The sequence below is a fragment of the Theropithecus gelada genome, chromosome 8, assembly GCF_003255815.1.
Source record: "Theropithecus gelada isolate Dixy chromosome 8, Tgel_1.0, whole genome shotgun sequence".
Lineage (NCBI taxonomy): Eukaryota > Metazoa > Chordata > Mammalia > Primates > Cercopithecidae > Theropithecus > Theropithecus gelada.
The window spans coordinates 11,031,535-11,054,357 of NC_037676.1; the positions used below are offsets into that span (position 1 = coordinate 11,031,535).

Consider the following 22,823-nt stretch of genomic DNA (forward strand, 5'->3'; position numbering starts at 1 on the left):
AGGGGGCCCGCCGCCTGGGTGTGCTGTGAGCGGCGTATGGACAACAGAGCCGAGGAAAAGGGAAAATCGACCCGGAGAAGTGGTGTTGACAACCACAGCAGCCGGGAAGATCAGCCACCCTGGCCACGTGTGGACGGACCCTCGCCAGGGTCATGGGTTTGCCCTTCCAGGAGCGGAACGCGGGAGCGAGACGCGCTGGCATGGGGGTCCCCGGGCGGTCACCGACCCTGGGCAAGTCTCGCAGTCCCAGTTTAACGTAAATGCAGAAATGAATTTCTGCTTTCCACCTGCGTGGCTATGGCATTTAAATGAGATAAAAGATGCGAAAACAAACCGCATAGAAAGACGGATGGGAGTTAGAATGAAATCAGGTCATCCAAAATATTTGGAATGGACAAACCCATCTTTTCCAGAAATTCCAAGATCTTTAAACCAGGCTCTGTAAGAATTTCCCGTATAGTTGATCACCCAAATATTCATCAGTTGCAGTTTATTTTCAAGGCAGAGTGCTAAACGATGAGGGGGTAGCAAGGTGAATGGAAGAAAGAAGTACAGCCGCTGTCCATTTCTCCTAAATGTTTCCCGAATCCATCAGTGGTCTCCACTGGATTCAGAGCCCAAACCTCAACCGGGGAGAGATTCCAGGTCAATTTATTTTCATTTCACAATTTACTTTCCCTTTGCTTTCCTCCCCCGCATTTCGTCCCCATCCCTTCACATTTTTTAAAAGAATCTATTCTTTCATGCAACAGCAACAAGAAAATCACACAAATCTACTGACGGCCTCTCCTGTGTTCTTAGTGTGTGAGCAGTACAGAAAGCCACGGTCGCCGGCCCCACGAAGCCTTCTGTCTAGAGAGGGGTCCACCCAGAAGTTACCCAAGGAACAATTACACAAGTTATAATTACTTCTCTGAAGGAAACATATGGAGTGTTATTGGTGAATGTGAAAACGGCAACGAATATGGTTTGTGACATCAGGAAAGAACTTTTTGAGGATGTCGTTACTAAATCTTCCCCTGGGTTCTCCCACAAGCAGGTTTTGAGATGTGGATTTGGGTGCAGGTAGTTCATTTTGGAGATCGATCCCAGGAAACTAGAGGAAGTCGGGAGAGAGAGGCAGGGCAGGAGGGGACGTCCTGGAGGCTGCGGTGACACCAGGCTGCTCCTGTTGGCACTGGGGCCCCGTCCTGCTGGGGGTGCTCTAAGAGGAGCAGCTTGGAGTGCACGTCAGCATAGGAAGGTTGGACAGCTTTTCAGCTTCTAGGTACCAGTGACTGAGGGCTGCTCCTCACCCACACACCCTGCTCCCCCAGCTGAGCACCTCCCAAAGCTTCAGAGAAAGTCCAGAGGCCAACCAGCAAGGAAGTGCACGGGAACCTGAGAGCACAGTGAGGGTGGCGTCAGAGGTAGCCTCTGCCATGGCCCTGGGAACAGGATTTAGGGAGATAAGTGCAGGCCTGAAGACCTGGGGAGATAGAAGGACTTGCTGTTTTTGTTTGTTTGTTTGTTTTTTCAGACGGAGTCTCACTCTGTCACCAGGCTGGAGTGCAATGGCACGATCTCAGCTCACTGAAACCTCTACTTCCTGGTTCAAGCGATTCTCCTGCCTCAACCTCCTGAGTAACTGGATTACAGGTGTGCACCATCACGCCCAGCAATTTTTTTTTTTTTTTTTTGTATTTTTAGTAGAGACGGGGTTTCATCATGTTGGCCAGGATTGTCTCGATCTCCTGACCTCGTGATCCACCCACCTTGGCCTCCCAAAGTACAGGCGTGAGCCACTGTGCCTGGCCTTTTTTTTTTTTTTTTTTTCCAAGACAGGGTCTCACCACTCCTGTTGTCCAGGCTGGAATACAGTGGTGCTGTCATGGCTCACTGCAGCCTCAACTTCCCTCACTCAGGTGATTCTCCCACCTCAGCCTTCTGAGTAGCTGAGACTACAGGTGTGCACCACCATGCCTGGCTAACTTTTAGTATTTTTAGTAGACACGGGGGCTTGTTACGTTGCCCAGACTGGTCTCTAACTCTTGGGCTCAAGTGATTCTCCTGCCTCCGCCTCCCAAAGTGCTAGGATGACAGGCATGAGCCACCATGCCTGGCCACATTTTCCTTTAACTGAACAGTCAGAATAATTGAAACTGAGGGAGAAAAGAAGGACAACATGATCGTGACTGGAGAAAAACTCAAGGTTGTCTTTCAGGACATTTTAAGGGCTTTGATTTGTATCCTCTATACAATGAATTATGATGTAGGATTTTGAGCAGGGCAGAGATTTTCTTCATAGACAATCATGTCATTTGCAGACAAAACTTTTATTTCTCCCTTCCCAATCTGTATACCTTGTTTACTTTTCTTGTCTCATTGCATTGGCCAGGACTTCTAGTGTGACAGTGAGAAGCAGTGGTGAGAGGGGGAGCCTTGCCTTCTTCCTGATCTTAGGGGGAAAAGCTTCTAGTTTCTCACTGTTTAGTATGCTGTGAGCTCTACGGTTTTTGTAGGTGTCCCTTATCAAACTGAAGAAGTTACCCTCTAATCATAGTTGGCTGAAGGTGTTTGGGTTTTTTTGTTTTTTTTTTTTTCGAGACGGAGTCTTGCTCTGTCGCCCAGGCTGGAGTGCAGTGGCCGGATCTCAGCTCACTGCAAGCTCTGCCTCCCGGGTTTATGCCATTCTCCTGCCTCAGCCTCCCGAGTAGCTGGGACTATGGGCGCCCGCCACCTCGCCCGGCTAGTTTTTTGTATTTTTTAGTAGGGACGGGGTTTCACCAGGTTAGCCAGGATGGTCTCGATATCCTGACCTCGTGATCGCCCGTCTCGGCCTCCCAAAGTGCTGGGATTACAGGCTTGAGCCACCGCGCCCGGCCTGGTGTTTGGGTTTTAAATCATGAATGGGTGTTGGATTTTGTCAAATGCTTTGTCTGCATCTATTGATGTGATTGTGCGGTTTTTCTTCCCTATCCTGTTGCTGCAATGGCCCACATGCAGTGGCTTTTAAATGGCAGTGAGATTTTAAAATGACCATTTTGGCTGCCATAAGAAGAGATGGCAGTAGGGTGGGAGTGAGGAACTAGAGTGGAATTGGGGAGATCAATTTAAAAATGCTCGGAGAAATCCTGGGATTGCGGAGATCAACCTAAAAAAGGCTGGAGAAATCCTAGTGACAAATGATGAAGACACCAACTCAGCAGTGGAAGTAAGACGCGTTGCAAGCAGAATGCGCTTCATGTGATTTTTCTGGATAGGTTATTCAGGACGAGAGGAAGAGGAGAGTCACCAGTGACTCCCAAGTTTGGCCCAGCAATTGGATGACACTTCTGGGAGGCCTTAGCGTGTTACATGCTTACTGAGAACTGTGTGTTGGGGCTGGGGACATGGATGCCTTGGGGACTTTCACAGGAGCAGGTGCAGTGGAATGGTGGAGAGAAAAGATGGATGGGGTCACAGAGTCCATGGAAGACTTCAAAGTGGAGACTGGCTTTGTGGTCAACGATTTCAGCCAGTTTGGGTGTGGGAGAGATTGAAGAAACAGGGCTGGAGAAAAATACAGATTTCCTGGGAGGATTTTGTTATGGGGGAGTCCACAGTGGGCTTGAGTGCTGTTGAGAATGATGAAGTGGAGAACAAGTTCAAGATGCAGCCTCATTACAGGGATTATTTCCCCTCCTGCATCACCCATTTTCAATGGCAACTTGATCAGGTCAAATTCTCTCATTCTCTCTCTCTCACTCTCGCTCTGTGTGTGTGTGTGTGTGTGTGTGTATGTGTATGTGTGTGTTCTGTCTTCAGAAACCCTCCAGCTATTGCCTTATTTGCATGATCCCACCAGAGAATGGTGTACAGTCAATGTCTAACTTTTCCTTGAAATTCTGTGAATTTCCATCAAGCTTCTGCTTCTACCACTTCAACAAAATTCCTGTAGCCAAGATCACTGATGGCCCCTGCCCTTGACAAATGCAACCGTCCTGCTCTTGCTTCATCCACATCATTGGAGACAAATGGTTTGTTCTTTGACTTGGCTTCAGGACCTTCCTTTTCTCCCTGGCCACCCTTCATGTGCCACAGCTGGGGCCCCTCATCTCCCCACCTCTCAAAGGCCAGAGCCCCTCGGGGCTTATTCCTTGAACCACTTTCTAAAGTTCATGCCTGCTCGTTTCATGACCTCATATGCTTACTCATCTTATGAGCACCTCAAACTTGACCTGTCTAAAACTGCACACTACCACCAAACGAAGATCCCCCAGAAAGCTCTCCACCTCCTCAGTACAACTCCAGCCTTCCAGCTTCCAAATGAAAAACTTACAGCCATTCTACATTTCTCCTTTTCTGTCATAGCTCAATTTGATCCATCGGAAAATCTCTAATCTCTTTGGCTTTACCTTAAAACACATCCACAATCCAACTAGCGCCCCCGACCTAGAACCTCCAGTGCCACCATTTGGACATGAGCTGTCAGCATCTCTTATTGCAGCAGATGAAATCTCCACGCTTCCTTCCATGCAACTCTGTTCCTACCACAAGGCTAAATGACTTCTTTAAAGTGTACATCAGGCTGAACACAGTGGCTCAGGCATGTAATCCCAGCACATTGGGAGGCTGAAGTGGGAGGGTTGCTGGAGGCCGGGAGCTGGAGGCTGTAGTGAGCTGTGATGGCACCACTGCACTCCAGCCTGGGCCAGAGTGAGACACTGTCTACCCCAAAAAGAAAGAAAGTGCATCAGATCATTTCACCCCTTTGCTCTATATCGTGTAACAGCTTTCCACCCTGCTTCTCAGAACATGCCAAGTTATCAGGCTCCCTGCAGACCCTGCTCGGGCCTAGGTCTCCTTTCCTCCTGTTCTGAGCTCCCCTTATCCTGGCCTTGCTTCTGGTCCCCAAACTCAAACAGGGCAACCGTTCTCCTGGGACATCATTTCCCTCCTGTGGGCTCTCTTTCCCTGGGTACCCCTGGTCTTGCTCCCTCACCTACCTCAAGCCCACGCCCATCACTCTCCAGTTAGGCCCTACCAGCTTCATTTTCCTCCAAAACACTCATCTCCGTGGGTTTCTCTCCTGAGACAGCCCACATGAGGAACAGCACCTGGCACACACTTGGGAAATGTTTTGGAAGAAATGAATTCAAGGAAGAGGATCCTGAGGGGGTGGAGCAGGAGTGCAGAGGCCCTCAAAGCTGGACAGGGAGCCAAGACGGGGTCGGGCAAGTCGGGGTGACGTGGGGGCCGCTGCTCTGGCCACTCCCTGTGTCCCACAGGTGCCTGGGGACCAGGTCACTGCCCTGGCCACTCCCCATGTCCGCAGGTGCCTGGGGCCCGGGGGCACCATCCTGACCACTCCCTGTGTTCTGCAGGTGCCTGCGGGTTGGGGTCACCGCCCTGGCCACTCCTGTGTCCAGCAGGTGTCTCGGGGCCGGGGGCATTACCCTGGCCATTCTCTGCATCCTGCAGGTGCCTGAGGTCCGGGGACACCGCCCTGGCCATTCCTTGTATCTTGCAGGTGCCTGGGGGCCGGGGTCACCGCCCTGGCCACTCCTGTGTCCAGCAGGTGTCTGGGGGCCAGGGACACCGCCCTGACCACTCCTTGTGTCCAGCAGGTGCCTGGGGGCTGAAAGTCACCGCCCTGGCCACTCCCTGTATCCTCCAGGTGCCTGGGGGCTGGGGTTACAGCCCTGGCCACTCCCCGTGTCTCGCAGGTGCCTGGAGACCGGCGACACCGCCCTAGCCACTCCCTGTATCCTGCAGGTGCCTTGGGGCCGGGGGCACTGCCCTGGCCACTCCCGTGTCCGTCAGGCGCCTAGGGGCGAAGCGGGGACTGCGGATCCGCAGGTGCACGCGTGGGGCTGGGGGTGGGCGCGTCTCCTCTGGGGCTCTCCGCTCCCCTCTTCTCCACAGCGTCCTTCCTAGCGTTCGCCCCCAGAATTCCGCCACCGCGTAGAGCAGGCGCAACCAGCGCCCCCACAGCGTCCTCAGGCTCCCCAGAGCCCGCGCCGACGCCCCCGCAGCCCTCCCTCCGCGCACGCTCCGCAGCGAGGCTCCCAGAGGCGGGTCTGGAGCCTCGCGACACGCCCACAGACTCGATATTAGCCAATCCACGGCCGTGTTGTAGTTGACTGACAGCCCGTGGCAGGGTCCCGTATTCGGATTGGGCATTCCTGCTGTTGTGGGCGGGCCCAGGAGGGCGGAACCCGGAAGGCAGGGCGCTTAGGTCGGGCCCGAGAGCGGTGGATTGAGGTCCGCGGCCGGGTCATGGCGGCGCACAGGAAGCACGGTAGGTGGGGGCGGCGCGGAGGCTTTCTGCCCGGACGCCAGACCCGGCTCTCGGCTCAGACCGCAGTATTGACTCGGGACCCCGACCTCGGCCCCTCTGCAGGCCCCACCCCAAACCTGGACCAACTCTCCACCTCCACCCCAGTCCCTACCCATCCCCCGCTCTTACCCCAGACCCCGACCCCGGACCGCGGCCGACCCCTCGCCCATGTTGTTCCTTGTATGGCTGCTGGTCGGGCCGGCCTTGCCAGGCCCCATCTGGTGTCTGGGGACTTGGGCGGGGGCGAGCCCAGCCAGGGCTTCGTGTTCTTAGCAGAGCCCCTGTCGGTGAGTGAGTAGGGGCCGCTCAGCTCTTCAGAGGGGTCCTAGCCCGGGGCTCCGGCATGGAGCCGCAGCCGGCTCCGGCAGCCTCACCAAAAAGTACAGCGGAACTTCCCTGAGCCACTGTGTCCTCATCTGAGAGAGGTAGGTCGTGGCGTTTACCTTCAGTGGACCTAAGGTGTGGGGCGCATCCTAGTGCTTATGAAATTCTGTGATAGTATTAGGCAGTACCAAAGCAGGAGCAGACTAATGCAATTGGTCAACCTGGCCATGCCTTAGAACGGAAGTGTTAGAAAATAAAGCGTGCTCCTTCCTCCTGCAGACCCCAGCTCATTACCCTCACCCTGTAATCATCATTATAATGAAAAGAGTGGCGGTTTTTGACATGAATCTCGTGTTACTTGGATTAATTCAGACGCTGATGAATTTTTTTCCTTCTCTATGTTTAAAACTGATATTTTTCTCTTTTAAATGAAAAGATAGTGGCAAACGGTAGTACGAAACAATTGCTTACAAAGAAAAAATTTCTCAGTGAGGCAGAATGTGGAGGAAAATATGGTCTCAAGTCTTCCTTTTTAGGGAAACACTGCCCTTGGGCTTCCCCCTCTCCTTCAGGGCCAGGGAGTTGTCACCTCATCAGCTCACAGGTTAAAAATGACCTAACAGTTTTTAAGCAGTCAGATGTTAGGCTCTAAAATGGACATTCACATATGTTAATGAGCACCAGAACTACCTTATTCATGACCCTCTCCTGGAAGCAGGGCTGGCAGGCTGTGAATTCAGTGTCGAGGTTCTTAGGAGCAGACCTGACGGTGAACTGCCTGCAAAGCTGTCCCTGCCTTCGTGGTGGGGGGCTTCTTGCTACTGCGGGTTTTCTTCTCGTTTTAAACCATAGCACGTTCTTCTCTTACATTCTTTCAAATGTTTGCAACTCTTCTAAGCTTGCAATAAATGTTTTTGTCTATTCAAGAAATTATAGCATCTGTAATGTACCTAATCAACTTAAAAAAAACCTTTCTCCACTCACTAAATTAAAGTGAATGGAAGTTAATTGTTTTAGTCATTCACTAATCATCTTCCCTTGAAACGGCCTTTTTTTCAAACTATTGGATATGTGACAGAATGGTCAAGTAAATTTAGGTTGTTTAAGGACATTGTGGTTGGAAGGATGGGTTAATAAATCCCAAAAGTATAAAATGTAGCTGGGAGAGAAAATATTAGTTTTCTGTGTGTCTTCCTCGAGATCGTCTGAATAGCCCATCGGCTGAGTGGCACTTAGGCTCTGAGAGGCACTGAAGGGAGGATTTAGCTGGAATAAAACTTCCCAGCATTTGTGATCTGATGGAGCAGGAAACTGGGGTGTGCTTGCGCCGAGTGTGCCTCGGGAGGAGGGGATGGAGACACCCGCTTGCAGGAATGTCTCTTTTCCTGTGGTCCAGCTCAGGGTCGTGGGGTGGTTGCAGATGGGGGTTGGGCACCATTGTTGATGGTGGGAGAGAAGGCAGGTGCCACGAGGCGCAGGTGTGCCTTCCTGGAGCGGACCCCACACAGAACTCTGACTTGGCGTCGTTTATTCACCGAAGGGTGTTGGCCGAGCGTCTGCTGAGTGTGGCAGAGCCCCTCAGGCCCTGGCTGCAGCAGCGAATGAGGCACGGTATCCTTCCCTCCGCGAGCTAAGTGAAGCTCTGCTGTGCTTTGAGGCTGTGCTTGGGGTTAGGGCAGTGCTTGCTGACAGAGGACACATCCAGGGGCCCATACTTTCCCCTGCTTGGCTCTGGCACAGACCAAGAAACATGAGGTGGAAAGGTTGGCGGTCAGGCTAAACGGTGATTCTAAGCATTATTTTTTTCCTGGAAGTAGATTGTTTTTGCTAGGCAATGTAACCTGTTAATGAGACAGTTTCCCTGTAACAACGTGTAGCAAAACTCCGCAGGATTAATGGGAAGAATGTGTTGCCTTTGAAGCAGCACCACTTGAGTACAAATTTGTCAAATGTGCTCTATGTTATGCTGGTGTAAGTATAGCACTAGAGGATGTTTCTTGGGCCTACTTTGCAAGCCTGAGAGGTGCTGTGCAGCTCCGACCATGAACCGCTCTCTTAACTGAAAAGGATCCCAGGAAGGGGAAGGGCACTGTGGCCTCCATTCTACCCAGGGAGATTGGGTGTATATCTGGCATGTAATTAAGTGCTAGCTCAGGTCGCGCTGTTTCTGCACATAGGGTGGCCAGCGGTCAGGGGTGCCTGGCGTGGGGTTGCAGTGGACTGGGGAGGTCCCCAGTGTCACAGATCCCCCAGGGGCTGCGTGCTCCTCGAGGAAGGGGCCTGCTGCGGTGGGTGAGGACCTTAGGAGCTGCGCAGGTGACTCCTGGCAGGAGTGACTGCGTCTGCTGTTGGCCGGGTTGAGCCTTGGCTGCCTCCTCCTCCCTGGATGGCTCCCAGTGCCTGTCAGGGCATCTTGTGTTGGTGAGCAGAGCCATGCGGGACCTTGCTCCTTGCTTCCTTCTCGAGATGCTGACTGTGTGCCTGCTCCCTGGGCGGAGTCTTGCTGTCCGGCTCACGGAGCCTCCTCCCTGGTGGTTGGTCATTGTGAGGGGTTTGGCTCTGGTCCTCTCCCTGACTCCGTGTGTGCTTCAGGGACGTTTCCGGAGGAGGCAAAGCTTGCGTGGGGTTTGCTGGGCAGAGGCGATCCTCAGATGCTGGGGTGAGGCCACAGCCTCGTGAAGGTGGGAGCCCCATCCCAGGGCCCAGCCCTGAGCAGGCAGAGGAGTGCCAGGCGGTCATGCCACTCCCTCTCTCCCTGCACCAGACCTGTCCTCACCACCTGCTGCTGTGTGTGTGGTGGGGGGGATGTGCCAGTGGATTTAAGCAGAGTCCCTGCCCCGAGGGCCCCCTGCATTTGACTCACTGCACCGAGGCAAGTCCTTTGACTCCTTGTCCTGCAGTTTCCCATCAAGGTAGTTCAGTGGTGCCAGCCACCCGCATCAAGGAGAGAGCTCCGAGGGCACCATGCTGCTGGCACGGCCTTGCTGGCCTGGCTGGGCCTTCTGTAGGGAAGGCCACAGAGCCCCATCCCAGAGGCCTCCTCCTGGGTGGCACCCAGCCTGCTGTCAGCCTGGGGAACGTGTGCTGGAGTGCGGGATGCTTGGCTGCTTTTTAATAAGAATTCATTCTTGCTATGACTGCTGCGCGCACAGGACAGCTTCACTCGCCCTTGCAGGTGCGTCCTCCAGGGCCAAGGAGTCTGGAGCAGGTGAGCAGCCTCTGTCTTCCTGAGACTCCTCAGATGAAGTTGGAGCTGCCAGCGCCTTGCTGTGAGCAGTCACACTTCCTGTTGGCCACCTCCCTGTCGTCTTCTGGTTTCTCCTGCACCTCTGGGAGTGGATTGCCCCAACTTCACACACCAGGAATCTTTGGCGCTGTCCACGGTGCTGGCCTGGTGCCAGAGTTCCTGCAGCTCTGGTAGTTGGGGAGAGGTGTCTGCGTGTAGGCGTGGGTCTGTGAGCTTGTATGTGCATATTGTCAATGTGCATGCATGTGTGTGTGCCGCTATTCCTGTGTGTGCATGTGTCTGTGTATGCCTTTGTGTGTGCACACGTGTCTGGTGTTTGTATGCATGTCTGTGTGCATTCCTGTGTGTGCACCTGTGCAGGTGTGTGTGGTGTGTATCTGTGCACGCATGTGTGTGCCTTTGTGGTGTGCGTGTATATGTGTACATGTGTGCATGTGTATATGCCTGAGTGGTGTGCGTATGTGTGTGTGCATATCTGTGCCTGTGTGGTGTGTATGTCTGTGTGTAGTGTGTATGTGTGCCTGTGTGGTGTGTATATGTGTGTTTTGCATGTGGTGTGTATGTACATGTATGTCTTCTTGTGATGTGTATGTACGTGTGTGTGTATGTGTACTTATGTACATATGTATTGCCTGTATGGTGTCTGTGCATGTGTGGTGTGTGTACATGTGTGTCAGTGTTCATGTGGGTGTGTGTGCCGGTGTGTGTGCACATGTGTCTGTGTGTGGTGTGTGTGCCTGTGTATGGTGTGCCTGTGTACATGTGTCTGTGTGTGGCATGTGTGTACATGTGTGTCTGGGTGTTCACCTGTGTATATGTGCATGCATGTGTGCCTGTGTGTTTTGTGCCTGTGTACGTGTGTCTGCATGTGGCGTGTGTGTGCATGCGCATCTGGGTGTTCACCTGTGTATATGTGCATGCATGTGTGCCTGTGTATGTGTGTGCGCCTGTGTGTCGTGTGCCTGCGTACACGTGTCTGCGTGTGGTGTGTGTGTACATGCGTGTCTGGATGTGTCCCTGTGTGGTGTGTGCATCTCCCAGCCGTACCCTGCAACTTGCCTGTGATACCTGCCTCTCCTTTGGAGTCCCAGAGCTGAAGGTGCCAGTTTGGATTTGTTTCCATTGGAAAGAGGCTCCTTTTCCTTCTTGCGGCGTGGCCTTGGTCTGGCTGGGTGCCTGACGCCTCTGTTGGGGCCGACCTTCATTCTGGCCCCGTGTGTGGGACTCTGTGCAGAGCTGGACGGAGTCATCGCTGTCCTGCAGGAGAAGTGGGGCTGTGTTCATTGACCCGTGTGGCTTTGACATTCTCAGATGCGGTAGAGCCCTTCCTCCGGAACAGGAGTTGGCACCTCTTTCCCCATCTTCAAGGAAGGACAACGCGCTCAGGAGCGCTTCCCAAGTGAATAACTGAGTGAATGAGGGAAGGAAGGAAGGGAGGAAGGGAGGGAGGGAGGGAGGGAGGAAGGAAGGAACCTCATGGAACAGGGGGGAAGGAAGGAAGGGGGGGGGAGGGAGGGAAGGAAGGAACCTACCTCATGGAACAGGGAGATTTAGAGAATCCCGGCAGGCAAAGCAAGAGGCGCCGTGCCAGCCAGGCCCTGCAGGAGTGTTGGTGTGTGGTGAGGTTGGGGTGTAGAGGTTTGCCCCAGCAGGGAAGGGCAGGTGCAGTGGTGGGAAGGCCAGCGCACGTGGGGACGAGGAGATGCGGTACTGCGGTGGCTGGAGGAGGGCTGCAAGAGCTGCCCGGACATGGGGGCCACTGCAGTCTCGGCTCCTTGCAGGTTGGGAGAGAGTTGTGCTTGGTGTGCGGCTGGAGAGGGAAGTGGGCCGAGGAGGTGGTGGGTGCCGAATGCGCCCATCCCTGGTGGCCGGCGCCCCAGCGCGCAGCAGGCCTCGGTCTCGATGGGGACGGCCACCAAGGTCGTCCTGCTGGACTGCTGCCTCAGAGCTCACTCTGCTAATGCCCAGGTGGCTCATCTGTAAAGTGGGCGGCAGCACCGTGAGGACCCAGCCAGGTGACTCATCACATGCAAGGTTCTGTTGGAGTCACGAGCTGGTCACTGCCGCTGGTTCTGTCCCTTGGGTGCAGGAGACATGGAGGTGGGGGACCCATGTGCCTGTGAGAACAGAGCAGACGGGAAGCCGGAGGGGACAGCAGGTTTGGAAGCCTGAGGGGGGAGCAGGTACGGAAGCCGGAGGGTACAGCAGGTACGGAAGCCTGAGGGGGGGAGCAGGTACGGAAGCCGGAGGGGGGAGCCGGTACGGAAGCCTGAAGGGGGAGCAGGTACGGAAGCCGGAGGGGACAGTAAATTAGGAGGCGTCACTGCATCAGGGCGTGGGATGAGAAACCATAGCACCCAAAAAGGACCACATGGACCTTCTTGGCTGGCGCAGGGAAGAAGTGGGGTCTAGGAGGCCACAATGGGGCAGCCGTGGCTCACTCGTGCTCCAGGCAAGGCGGCGTGGGTGCAGCAGGTACAGCTGCTTCCCGGGTTCTGGATTCCACATCCTTGATAGCGTTCCTCAGTGAGCGCAACCTGCCCGTGCGAACAACACGGGGCTTGTCGGTGTGGAATTCCTCAGGGGTTGCAAGTTCTTTGGGCTGAATTCAAGACCTATCTGATGAAAAAACCAATGTGTAATTAAACTGAAAAAAATAAAAATGTTGGAGTAAAAGGTATAGTTTATCTGGTGTCTCCTGATTTTCGTCAAGCAGCTTCATGAATTGCCTTCCCAGTGACCTCTCAGCGTGTTTTAGCCCAGCCTTGTTTCGGTGAGAAAACAACTCCGAGAACTGAGTGGGCTGCCAGAGGGTCGTGCCCTGTCGGGGCAGTGCCAGCCTCTCCGGAAGCCCCTGGGCTGCTCTGCACCCCGCTGGGTGTGTTTGCCAGTTGCTGAATGAAAACTGTTGCAGCCGCCCGTGAAGGTAAAAGATGTTTGTGAACGCTTCATGATATGACAGATGCTGGTTAAAAAACTACAAGGAAAACTCTGGACAAAGTTTGCGTGGAATATTTCCTTTCTTCTCCTTTTTTATTTGTAGAGATCGGATCTCACTATGTTGTCCAGGCTAGTTCTCAAGTCATTCTCCTGATGCAGCGTCCTGAGTAGCTGGCCTACAGGTGCCCGGCTTTCTTCTTTGTTCAAAGGCTAGAGTTTACGTAGAAAATGATGATCTGCTGTATTTTCACCTCCTCCGTGAGAAGCCCACGTCAGATCGGTCATGGCGTGAGGTTCTAGTGACGTCCCATTCAAGGGTTCTTTCTGGTTTGATGTCGAGCGCTTGTTTTTGTTCTTTCTTTTTGATATTTCAGAGCTTGCCCGCTTCTGCTTAAATAGTAGCCAGTTATTTTTCCATTTGTGATTCTGTTATGAAACTTCTCAAGAATCTACTACTCATTGAATTAACATACTGAATTTTTCTTTCTTGTGAAGTGATGTAATTGTATTACTAGTTTATTTCTTTATTTCTAGATTATAGTCAAAGGCTAAATACCTTGCCTCATTACAGGGATAAAATGAAAAAAAAAAATCCCACAGGGATTATTGTTTTAAAGAAAGCTGTGACCGGGCCAGCATATTTTCAGCAGGCATTTAAACATAGTTTTTACTGAAAAAAAGAAAATTCAAACTGTCAGATTTTCAAAAAATGCAATAGTCCTGATAACTGTTAAATTTAAAATGCTTATTACAATGAGACAGGTAGATGTAGAAGGAAAAAGATCAGCTAGAGCTGCCGTTCACTGAGAGCAGAATTTTTCTATTTTCTCTAAACTGATGAAATAATGTGGTTTGTGTGTGTGTTGTGGTTTTAGTGGAAATGTTTTGGGAGATTTCTGTAATATGACAGGTGAAGGAGGCAGGCAGCAAGCACCTCCAAGCCGGCCATGGTGGAAATTTCTACAATGATTATCTCCAGTCTTGTTTTCTGTAGCAGTTTTTCATTTAAATATGATGTTAGAAGCCTGCCAACTCTTGTTTGAAAATCTAATCACTTTTCTGTTTGTAAATCTATTAAGTGGAAACTAAAAAGGAATGTTATAAACCGATTTTGTTCTCTAGGAGTATTAGTCTGTTCTGCATTGCTGTAAAGGAATGCCTGAGGCTGAGTAATTTATAAAGAAAAGAGGTTTACTGGGCTCATGGCTCTGCAGGCTGTACAGGGAGCATGGCGCCAGCACCCACTTCTGGTGAGGCCTCCTGGTGAAGCTGCAGCTCTTGGGGAAGGCAGAGGGGAGCCAGCGTCCTATGGTGAGAGAAGGAGAGCAGGAGAAGGCGGAGGTCCCAGCCTCTTAAGCAGCCAGATCTCCAAGAGCTCATCACCACGAGGTGGGCACCAAGCCATTCTCACGGGATCTGCCCCCATGGCCCAGACACCTCCCAGCAGGCCCCCCGTCAACACTGGAGCTCACATGTCACGTGGGATTTGGAGGGGACACGGCCAGACCACGTCAGTGCGTTTTCTCCTCCAGTGACTTCACATCGTAAAGTCACTCATGAATATTTGTGGGCTCTCTTATTTTAGCGAATCCCTGTAAGCGTGTGGTCCTGTCAGTTTTGCAGCTTCTCCTGAGCATCCACATTTTGAAATAGGTCCTTTCGAACTGATCTCATTCTTCACATCCCCAAATAAGCTGTGCACGTATTTTCTCTGAAAGTCACACTTTCCCAAGAGACACCAGTTCATAAGGGTGATAGCAAAAGTTTTGAAATTTTAGAGAATCACGAATGATCATTATTTCTAATATCTTCCAGCACCAAGAGTTTCATACCCAACTGTTAGATTTTAAATTCAGCAACTGCGTTTAGGAAGAGTTTAGAATTGAATAGGTTCACTTCCAGGGTCAAACTGTTTTTCTTTGTGAGATACATATATTTACGGTTTTTCCTAAGTGTCTAATTTCCAAAGAACACTTTAGTGAAAGATTTTATTGGTATTTGGCTACGTCTTTGACTTGAAATAGCAAGTGTAGGCAGCAGTCCTTTCTGAGGATTATACCAAAGTGACTTAATTCCCCCGTGAAAGGGGCTCATTTCTACTGGGTGTTGCGGCATGTGAATTTCTGGTGGGGTGTTTTTCTGGGCCTTGGCCTTTTGTTGTTGTGTCTCTCATTTCTCAGCGCTGATTGCTTGGCCTTCTTGGTAATTTATTTGTTTTCCTGCAGGTTATTTTTTTCGATTGGCATTAAACACTCAGTCCTCTGCCTTTCTATTTTCCGGTGATTGCTTTTTGATGGGCACTAGAGTTTCAAGTTAAAACTTGCTCTTGCTGCTGGAAGCAGAGCACGTGGATGAGGTGTGGGAAGGCGAACAGAACCAGCCTCAGGCTTCTGGCAGACAGAAGTCGTTGTGACCACCAGGCACTTTCGTTTGGGCCACACAGCGTCGGGGGCTCCGGGAGCTCCTGCCGCACCAGCTGGTCCAGTGCTGTTTTTGTGGGTTCTTTTGTGTTCAACACATTGTAAATTAAACAGAAAAGAGGCTTTTAACCTCTAACTTGATTTTTTTCAGTCTCCATCTGTAGCTCATAGACGTACACACACTTAGGTAAAAACACATTAGATCAAAAAGGAGCATTTCAACAAACCAAAAATGACAAATGCTTCACTGTGTTCTGGTTATTCTGGAGGGAAAAAGCCTTTTATTTATGTTCTGCTTTTGGTGTTAGTCACCAAGTAGAGCTGGCCCGTTGGAAGACAGGCTGTGTTTACAAAATCAGGTCCAGATCTGCAGGAAACCACCAGCAGTTCATGGGGTCCTCATGTCATTCCTCTGACGATTCCAAGAACCAGCAAGGGCATCAGTGCCATGTAATGTGGTTTTGGTCTAAAACAGCTGATGATTTCTGTGTAAATAAACAGTGTGAGCACTGGTGTTAAAGGCCCTGAGTGCCTGGGCCAGGTGTGACACTCGGCGCTTGTCAGCTCAGACGCTAAACCCAAAGTGGCACCGTGTCTGTGAGGTCTCTCCCAGCCCCAGCCTCCATCCTCTCCTCTCCGGGGCTGGGAGGAAGTGACACTCATCTATGCATCTGCCAGCAATATTAGCTGGTGGAAAATAATTATTAATATTTAATTTTGCTTTTTAAACTTTGCTCTTTTAAAAACTGATTTTAAAAAGTTAAAAGTATTTTTTTAAAAATACTTTATGATTTATATTTTAGCAGCTGCAAATATTTAGACATATATATTTGTCAGCAAAGTTATTTTTAGATACCGGGATATTTGTTTTAAACTGGGTTAAGATTTATTAAAATTCTTGTTGAAGACAAAATCTCCCACTTTATAATGAGATACCCATTTTGACATCTATTTGAGATCATCTGTTTTTGTGCCTGTTTACAGGACGCTTTATGAATAATTCATTGGTCATGCATAATATGACACAAAACCGGTCTTTGCCAATATTTAATATCAAAATCATGCTGTAACTCCTGTCGGTGAAGCATTGTGCGGGACGCACTCGCCTTTTCTATAACGAGGCTTTTACCAGAAGTAGTGGGGGCCAGCGTGGGTTCAGGCTCATTCCAGCGATGGAGCAGACACGGTGACCTCCAGGAGTGTGTGGGCCGCCGGGAAAGGTGTTTTCCTTCATGAGGTTCTAGAACACCCATGCAAGATGGAGGCCCTTCAGCCACAGGTTTCATGAGATACTTAAACCAGTTTAGCTTAGGCTACCGAAAGGTGTTCTTTTTGCTTTAGTTGTTTTGGACGACCATGCTCAAGTTTGAATTTGAAAAGGGACGTTGTCTTTCCCATGGCTGTAAACCGTATGGACCTTTCTGTGTTGACCGTCGTGAATTAGCACATCCAGATCCCTACGGCCGACTTCCCACTCCCCTCTCCATGTGAAAACTCAGGATTTAAATGTTAAGGACTAAACTTCTATATTTAAATTGTATTATTTGCTTAAGATTTTAAGCAGCCTGTTTTCCTGCATTCTTAAGTAGTTGCATGCTCTTCCTGGCATCCTGATTTATTATCCCAGATATCAGCTTTGTCTTCCTGTGTGTCCGTGGCTGACACTGGCACGGTGCGAGCATGCATCCTCACCCTTCCTCGTGGGCACCTCGGCGTTCCGCCTTCGGTCATGTCCGTGGGTGACGCTGGCACGGTGCGGGTGCGTGTCCTCGCCCTTCCTCGTGGGCACCTCGGCGTCCTGCCGTTGGTCGTGTCCGTGGGTGACGCTGGCACGGTGCGGGTGCGCATCCTCATCCTTCCTCGTGGGCACCTCGGCGTCCTGCCGTTGGTCGTGTCTGTGTGGCCTGCATTTACCTCTCGGACATCTCATTTGTCTTTGAGGGTGTCCAGGACATTCCTCTTCCTCCAAGGCCTCATTTGTACAGAGTAGTCGGTGATTTTCAAGGACTGGCGTGATGAGATTTTGTGTTCAGAAGACAAGAGGAGCAAGGTGCACGCCTAGGGCCCCATCCTGCTTTCTAAATATTGGGCTCCTTGGAGAAGAGGCTGGTTCCAGGCCTAGGCAGAGGAAACACAAGATGAGCCTGCGGTACCTTGAAGGGCCTTGTGTGCTCATGGGAGGGCCAGGTGGGCTGGAGGGCACCGGGTCCACGCTGGAGGGTGCCGGGTCCACGCTGCGGCAGACCTTGTGGCCAGTGCCGGGACTGTTTGAGCAACAAAGTATATGTGGGCAGTACAGGGTGATGGTCTTTGGAACAAATGAAATATCTGCGAGTCTTTAAGGTATTATATAACACAAAGGTAATAATTCAATACATGTGCAAGTGCGGGCAGTTCTTCAGTACAGAATTCCATGTGATAAACACGGAAGGAGTGAGGAAAGGAAGCCACTGAGGAGCCCACAGCCATGTCTTTTGCCGGCAGGACCCACCAGCAGATGCCAGAATTAGTGGTGAGATTGAGGAGGAAAAGGATCTAGTCCCGAGGTGTCTCCTCCACGGTGTCTGTTGGTTATAAAGGAAAGAGAGTCGCTTGGCCAGGAGAAATCCAGCAGACCTCACAGCACCTGCGGGCGACGGAGGGCGTCAGCGGAGAGAAGCGTCCCAGCCGGATGTGGGCGCCAGGGCCCATCTGCAGTTCTGCAGAAGTGAATGACCTCAGTGTCACCCTGAGAACGCTGGACCCAAGTTACAGCAATTCCAAAAAATAACTGCTGCAAGAGATGTCACAACGGTGGAGGACGAGGAAAATGGGAGGAAAGTGAGGCCTCGAGGGTGGATGGGGCAGGATCAGAGTCTGGTCGATGCGGGAGCCCGCTGTTGGATGAGGGCTCACACAGCCAGGGCTGGGTTGGGGCAGAAACCCAAGTTTTCACGTTGAAACGGCCTCCCTGAGCCTCGCCAGGCCTGGGGCTTTCATGTGGCAAAGCCCCGAGGGTCAGGCTGTCAGCCCTGGCAGTGGCCCCAGGCCCTGGGCTCCCAGTGAGAAGTGAGTCCAGGACCTGCCTAGGTGGTCTGTGGGGAAGCTCCTTAGGAGGGTGTTGCGGCCTCAGCATGTGGCCTGGACCCCCTGGTCTGCATGGTTCTGGGAACCACCCTTCCTGAATCTGCGCGTGCGGGGCCTCAGCAGGCTTGCAGGGGAATTGCAGAAATCCTAGAGGCTGAAGACCCAGAGGCCTTGGGGTTCTGTGGGCCCTACACGCTGCGCCAGCAGATTGATTCCTGGCATTCAGGTCATGAGGCTGGGATCATGTCTCTTCCGAGAGAAATGGCCCTGTTACAGAAGGCGGAGCCTGTGACTCCCAGGGTGGCCTCTGCCCTGTCAGTTATCCCAGAGAAACCCCTGCCAGCTGTCAGTCTGAATTTAAAGCCAGCTGACTTTAGATTGTTCCCGCCTTCTACTTCCGTTTTGGAATTTTTATAAAAATTCTGAATGTACTGTACACCTATATCAGATGTTTTCATTTGAAACATGAAATTTAACAGTATTGTTAGAGAACCACTGTTACTTAGGCTATAAATGTAATTTATTGCAGGCACTGGATGGAATTCAGTGAAAATGCTCCCTACGTATCTTTTTTCTTTAGGCACATTCTTATGTTGCTTTTAGCTCGGAAATCTGCCTCAGGAAGCCTTGAAAGACTGTTACCTGGGGCCCGACTCAGTGCGCTCTGACCTGTGCCCTGGTGTGTTCTGCGGTGTCTCAGTACGCTCTGACCCGTGCCCTGGTGTGTTGTGCGGTGTCTCAGTGCGCTCCAATCCGTGCCCTGGTGTGATCTGCGGTGTCTCAGTGCGCTCCGACCCATTCCCTGGTGTGTTGTGCGGTGTCTCAGTGCGCTCCGATCCGTGCGCTATTGTGTTCTGCGGTGTCTCAGTGCGCTCCGACCCGCGCCCTGGTGTGCTGTGCGGTGTCTCAGTGCGCTCGGATCCGCGCCCTGGTGTGTTGTGTGGTGTCTCAGTGCGCTCCAATCCGTGCCCTGGTGTGATCTGCGGTGTCTCAGTGCGTTCCGACCCATTCCCTGGTGTGTTGTGCGGTGTCTCAGTGCGCTCCAACCCGCGCCCTGGTGTGTTGTGCGGCGTCTCAGTGCGCTCCGACCCGCGCCCTGGTGTGTTGTGCGGCGTCTCAGTGCGCTCGGATCCGCGCCCTGGTGTGTTGTGTGGTGTCTCAGTGCGCTCCGACCCGTGCCCTGGTGTGTTCTGCCATTTTCTTTGGGATCAGCTGCCGTGTTTCCGCAAACTCTGTCATCCGATGCTGGGTTGGGCCCAGCGTCTCCTGGCGGTGGCTGTTTAGTCAGGGCCTGCCCAACTCCCTGGGACTGTCTTGTGCCTGCCCAGCTTCAGGCGTTCTGCCGCATTGCCTGGCTCTGACCATCGCCTGGGATTTCTCCGTAGCACTTTCCTAGCTCCAGACACTGGCAGGCAGCTGGGCCTAGGAAGACGACTTCAGCCACATGTCCGCGTTGGCTGCCCCAGGCCCAGCAAGGCTTTAGCTCTGAGCGCCCTGTCCTTGTTTGCAGAATTGGGTGGCTGGTTACGGTTTTGTCTTCGAATTTGTTCTGGTTTGTGAAGATGTTGGATAAAGCTCATCTTATCTGCCCACCATCTCCTCTGCTCATCACCAGGTCGGTCATCTGCACAGGATATTTTCTTCTTTGACATTTAAAGGAAATGTGACAATTGGATTTGTATCTGAAGTCTTGGAACCTTGTTTTGAACATACCTGGGAACACTGCAGTACATTTTTAGAAGCATTTCACAGACCGCCTGTTGCTCCCTGAGAGCCAAGGTGTCTCCTCCAGGCAGGAGTGCTTGAGGCAAACCCTTTCTGTAGGGGTGAGACCCGCTCACCACGGCCAGCAGCAGCTTTTGAGGGGTCCTGTGCTAGAGCACTTGTGCATCATATTCAAAAATTAGCGTATGGGGACCCTCTCATTGCCAGGACCTCGTGAAGACCCCAGGGTCTTAGGGATCACATCGTTTCAGTTCAGGTTTTCCACTTAACTGGAGATCATTTCCTCCCAGCAAAAGGAGCCTTTGCGCTCACTTGTTGGGAGCTGTGGAGGTGCAGAGTTTCAGGTGAGAGCCCCCGTGTTCGTGATCACACTGCACCCCGCTTCCACTGAGCTCTGTGCTCAGGGTTTTCACGGTCCATCCACGGAGGACACGGGGAGCTTTGCGTGGAAACCCACACAGTGTTCTTAACAGCGGGGCCTGTAGGAGGGTTATTTCTACCACGTGTTTGTCCGAGAGGCCAGAATTAGGAAGGGTTTGTGCCTTCGGCTACAGTGTCCCCATGTAGGGCCATGGAGCCTCCCTGCCTCGCCCAGAAGCCACCCCCAGCGTTTCCTCTCAGGGAGCCCATGACAGATCCCTGCACGCCTCCAGTCAGGCCAAGTCCCCGCCTCCCTGTTCCTAAAGGCACCAATTACTTGTGTCAGGAGTGCTGATTCCTGCTGTGCGACTTTTGGTTATTCCAGAGCAGCTTTTTTCTAAATTTTATGAGGTTAAAAGAATTCATTTCATTAACTTTTTCCCACACCTTATCCACTATGCTATTTTGAGATCAATGGCTGTTCATTAACCACACTTAACTCAGGGCAGAAATATTTGTTCATTATGACAGTTTGTCCCCACAGTTTAAACAGTGTAAACAAAAAGTAAAGAATCTCTATTTAGTGGCTAAACCACGTCAGGTGCACGGAATTCTCCCCAGTTGCAGTTGTTGACACGTTCAGTTTAAGGGAGAGAGTGCAGACCACGGGTTCCCAGAGGGCGCGGGGTGGTGCCTGCCCTGCCTGAGGGCCCCCCAGACCTGCTCCATTCACACACCTGGCTCCAGGCGCTGTGGGCCACTGACACCATCCACCCAGGACCACAGCCCCACTGACGGGTCACGGCCTGCGTGTGCCTCAACCTCACAGGGAGGAACCAAGCGACCTAGAGCCAGAGGTAGCACCTGCCGGCAGTGCACAGCCTACTGGATGCAGGGTGATGCCCTGGGGAGAGGGTCCGTTGATGGCAGGATGGTGGGGGGTCCTCTAGGGCCGGCCTCAGGGGTTTCTCTAAGGGGCAGAGTCTGGGGGATCCTGGTGTGCAGTGCCCAGAGTGGGAGGACGGGGGACTTGGGTCTCCATTGGTGCTTTCAGGATGTGTTTGTTTGTGTGGAGTAAAAGGCATGTGTGATTCAGATAAACTGCATAACTGGTTCCTTTTCTTCCTTTTCTTTTCGTCGGTTGTCCATACAGTGTTTGTTGAGAAGGTGCTGCAGAGACTTTTTCCTCGTGTTCCAAGTGGCCAAGGAAAGAGGGAACCCCAGACGCTGGCTGTCCAAGATCCACCAAAGAAAGTGACCTCTGAGAAAGTGAGTCGGAAACATGCTCAGCCTTTGACAGGTGAGGTTGTCTGCAGATGTGGGTGGGTCTCAGGGACTGAAGTTAACCTCTGTCATCATCACTTGCCCTGGAGAATGTGTCTTCTGGGCCTCGGGCTTCTGTCTGCAGGTCTGCACAGGGCTTGCAGCAGGTGGGCAGGGCAGGCATCACTGTCCACACAAGCTCTGCCAAGGCCCCTGTGGACTCCCCAGCCAAGGCCAGGTCAGGGTGCTGCCTTTTTGGGGTCATTTACTCGTGTGCTCTGAAGATGCCAATTGGACTATAACTCGGGTTTGGCCCAGCCTTCCTGTCCTCTGAGGAAAACAGGCGCCTTCCCCACCACAACACCGTGTCCCCAATCACTGTGGTGGCCTCCTTGACCCCATTAGCTTATACCCACTCAGGGACAGGCTTCTGATGTTCTTGTCCCGTGGTCTTTGGCAGACGTCTGTCCCATGACAGTCCCACGTAAGCTCTTGGTGGCTGCAGGATCATCAGCCATGAGGGTCCCATCAGCTCCGATCCCTGCAGTGCAGCTCCACTCACTTGTGAGACTGTGAGAGACCCCCGCTGAGAGACACGGGAAGAGACCACCTGTGTGCGGCATGCCCTACTGAAAGACGCGGGAAGAGACCACCTGGGTGGAGCACATCCCACTGAGAGACATGGGAGTAGACCGCTTGTGTGTGGCACATCCCACTGAGAAATGCGGGAAGAGACCACCTGGGTGCAGCACATCCCACTAAGAGACACGGGAATAGACCACCTGGGTGCAGCACATCCCACCGAGAGACACGGGAATAGACCGCTTGTGTGCAGCACATCCCACTGAGAGATACAGGAGGAGACTACCTGCGTGCAGCACATATGGGCGGGTCCATTCTGTTCCGCCGTAAACACATAAGTCCATAAAGCCAGACGTGGGTTCCTGGGTGCCATTTCTGGGGATCTCATTCGTGTTTCTTTAGCGGTGGTCTCTCACTGGGCATTTGTTCGCCATGCATTTGTGTTCCTGAGAGCTGCACGGTCTCTGGTTTTCACACACCTTATAATGGAGCCGCTCAATGGGATCGCAACAGGCAGTCCTTGTCATCCCACAGATCACCTTCCAGCCCCACAGGTCAGATCTCCGTTGACTGTGAACACATTTTCCCACAGACG

The 22,823-nt window shown here is 52.2% G+C and overlaps 1 protein-coding gene across 1 annotated transcript in view; it reads left to right on the forward strand.

The window, feature by feature from the left end:
• Nucleotides 1–6,172: 6,172 nt before the first annotated feature.
• ERICH1 (glutamate rich 1) overlaps nucleotides 6,173–22,823 on the forward strand; it is a 58,809-nt gene continuing 42,158 nt past the window's right edge. The window contains exons 1-2 of the mRNA XM_025394867.1: nucleotides 6,173–6,262; nucleotides 21,537–21,683. Of these exons, the coding sequence (XP_025250652.1) occupies nucleotides 6,241–6,262; nucleotides 21,537–21,683 (169 nt within the window). The 5' untranslated portion in view covers nucleotides 6,173–6,240. The remainder of the gene's footprint in view (nucleotides 6,263–21,536; nucleotides 21,684–22,823) is intronic.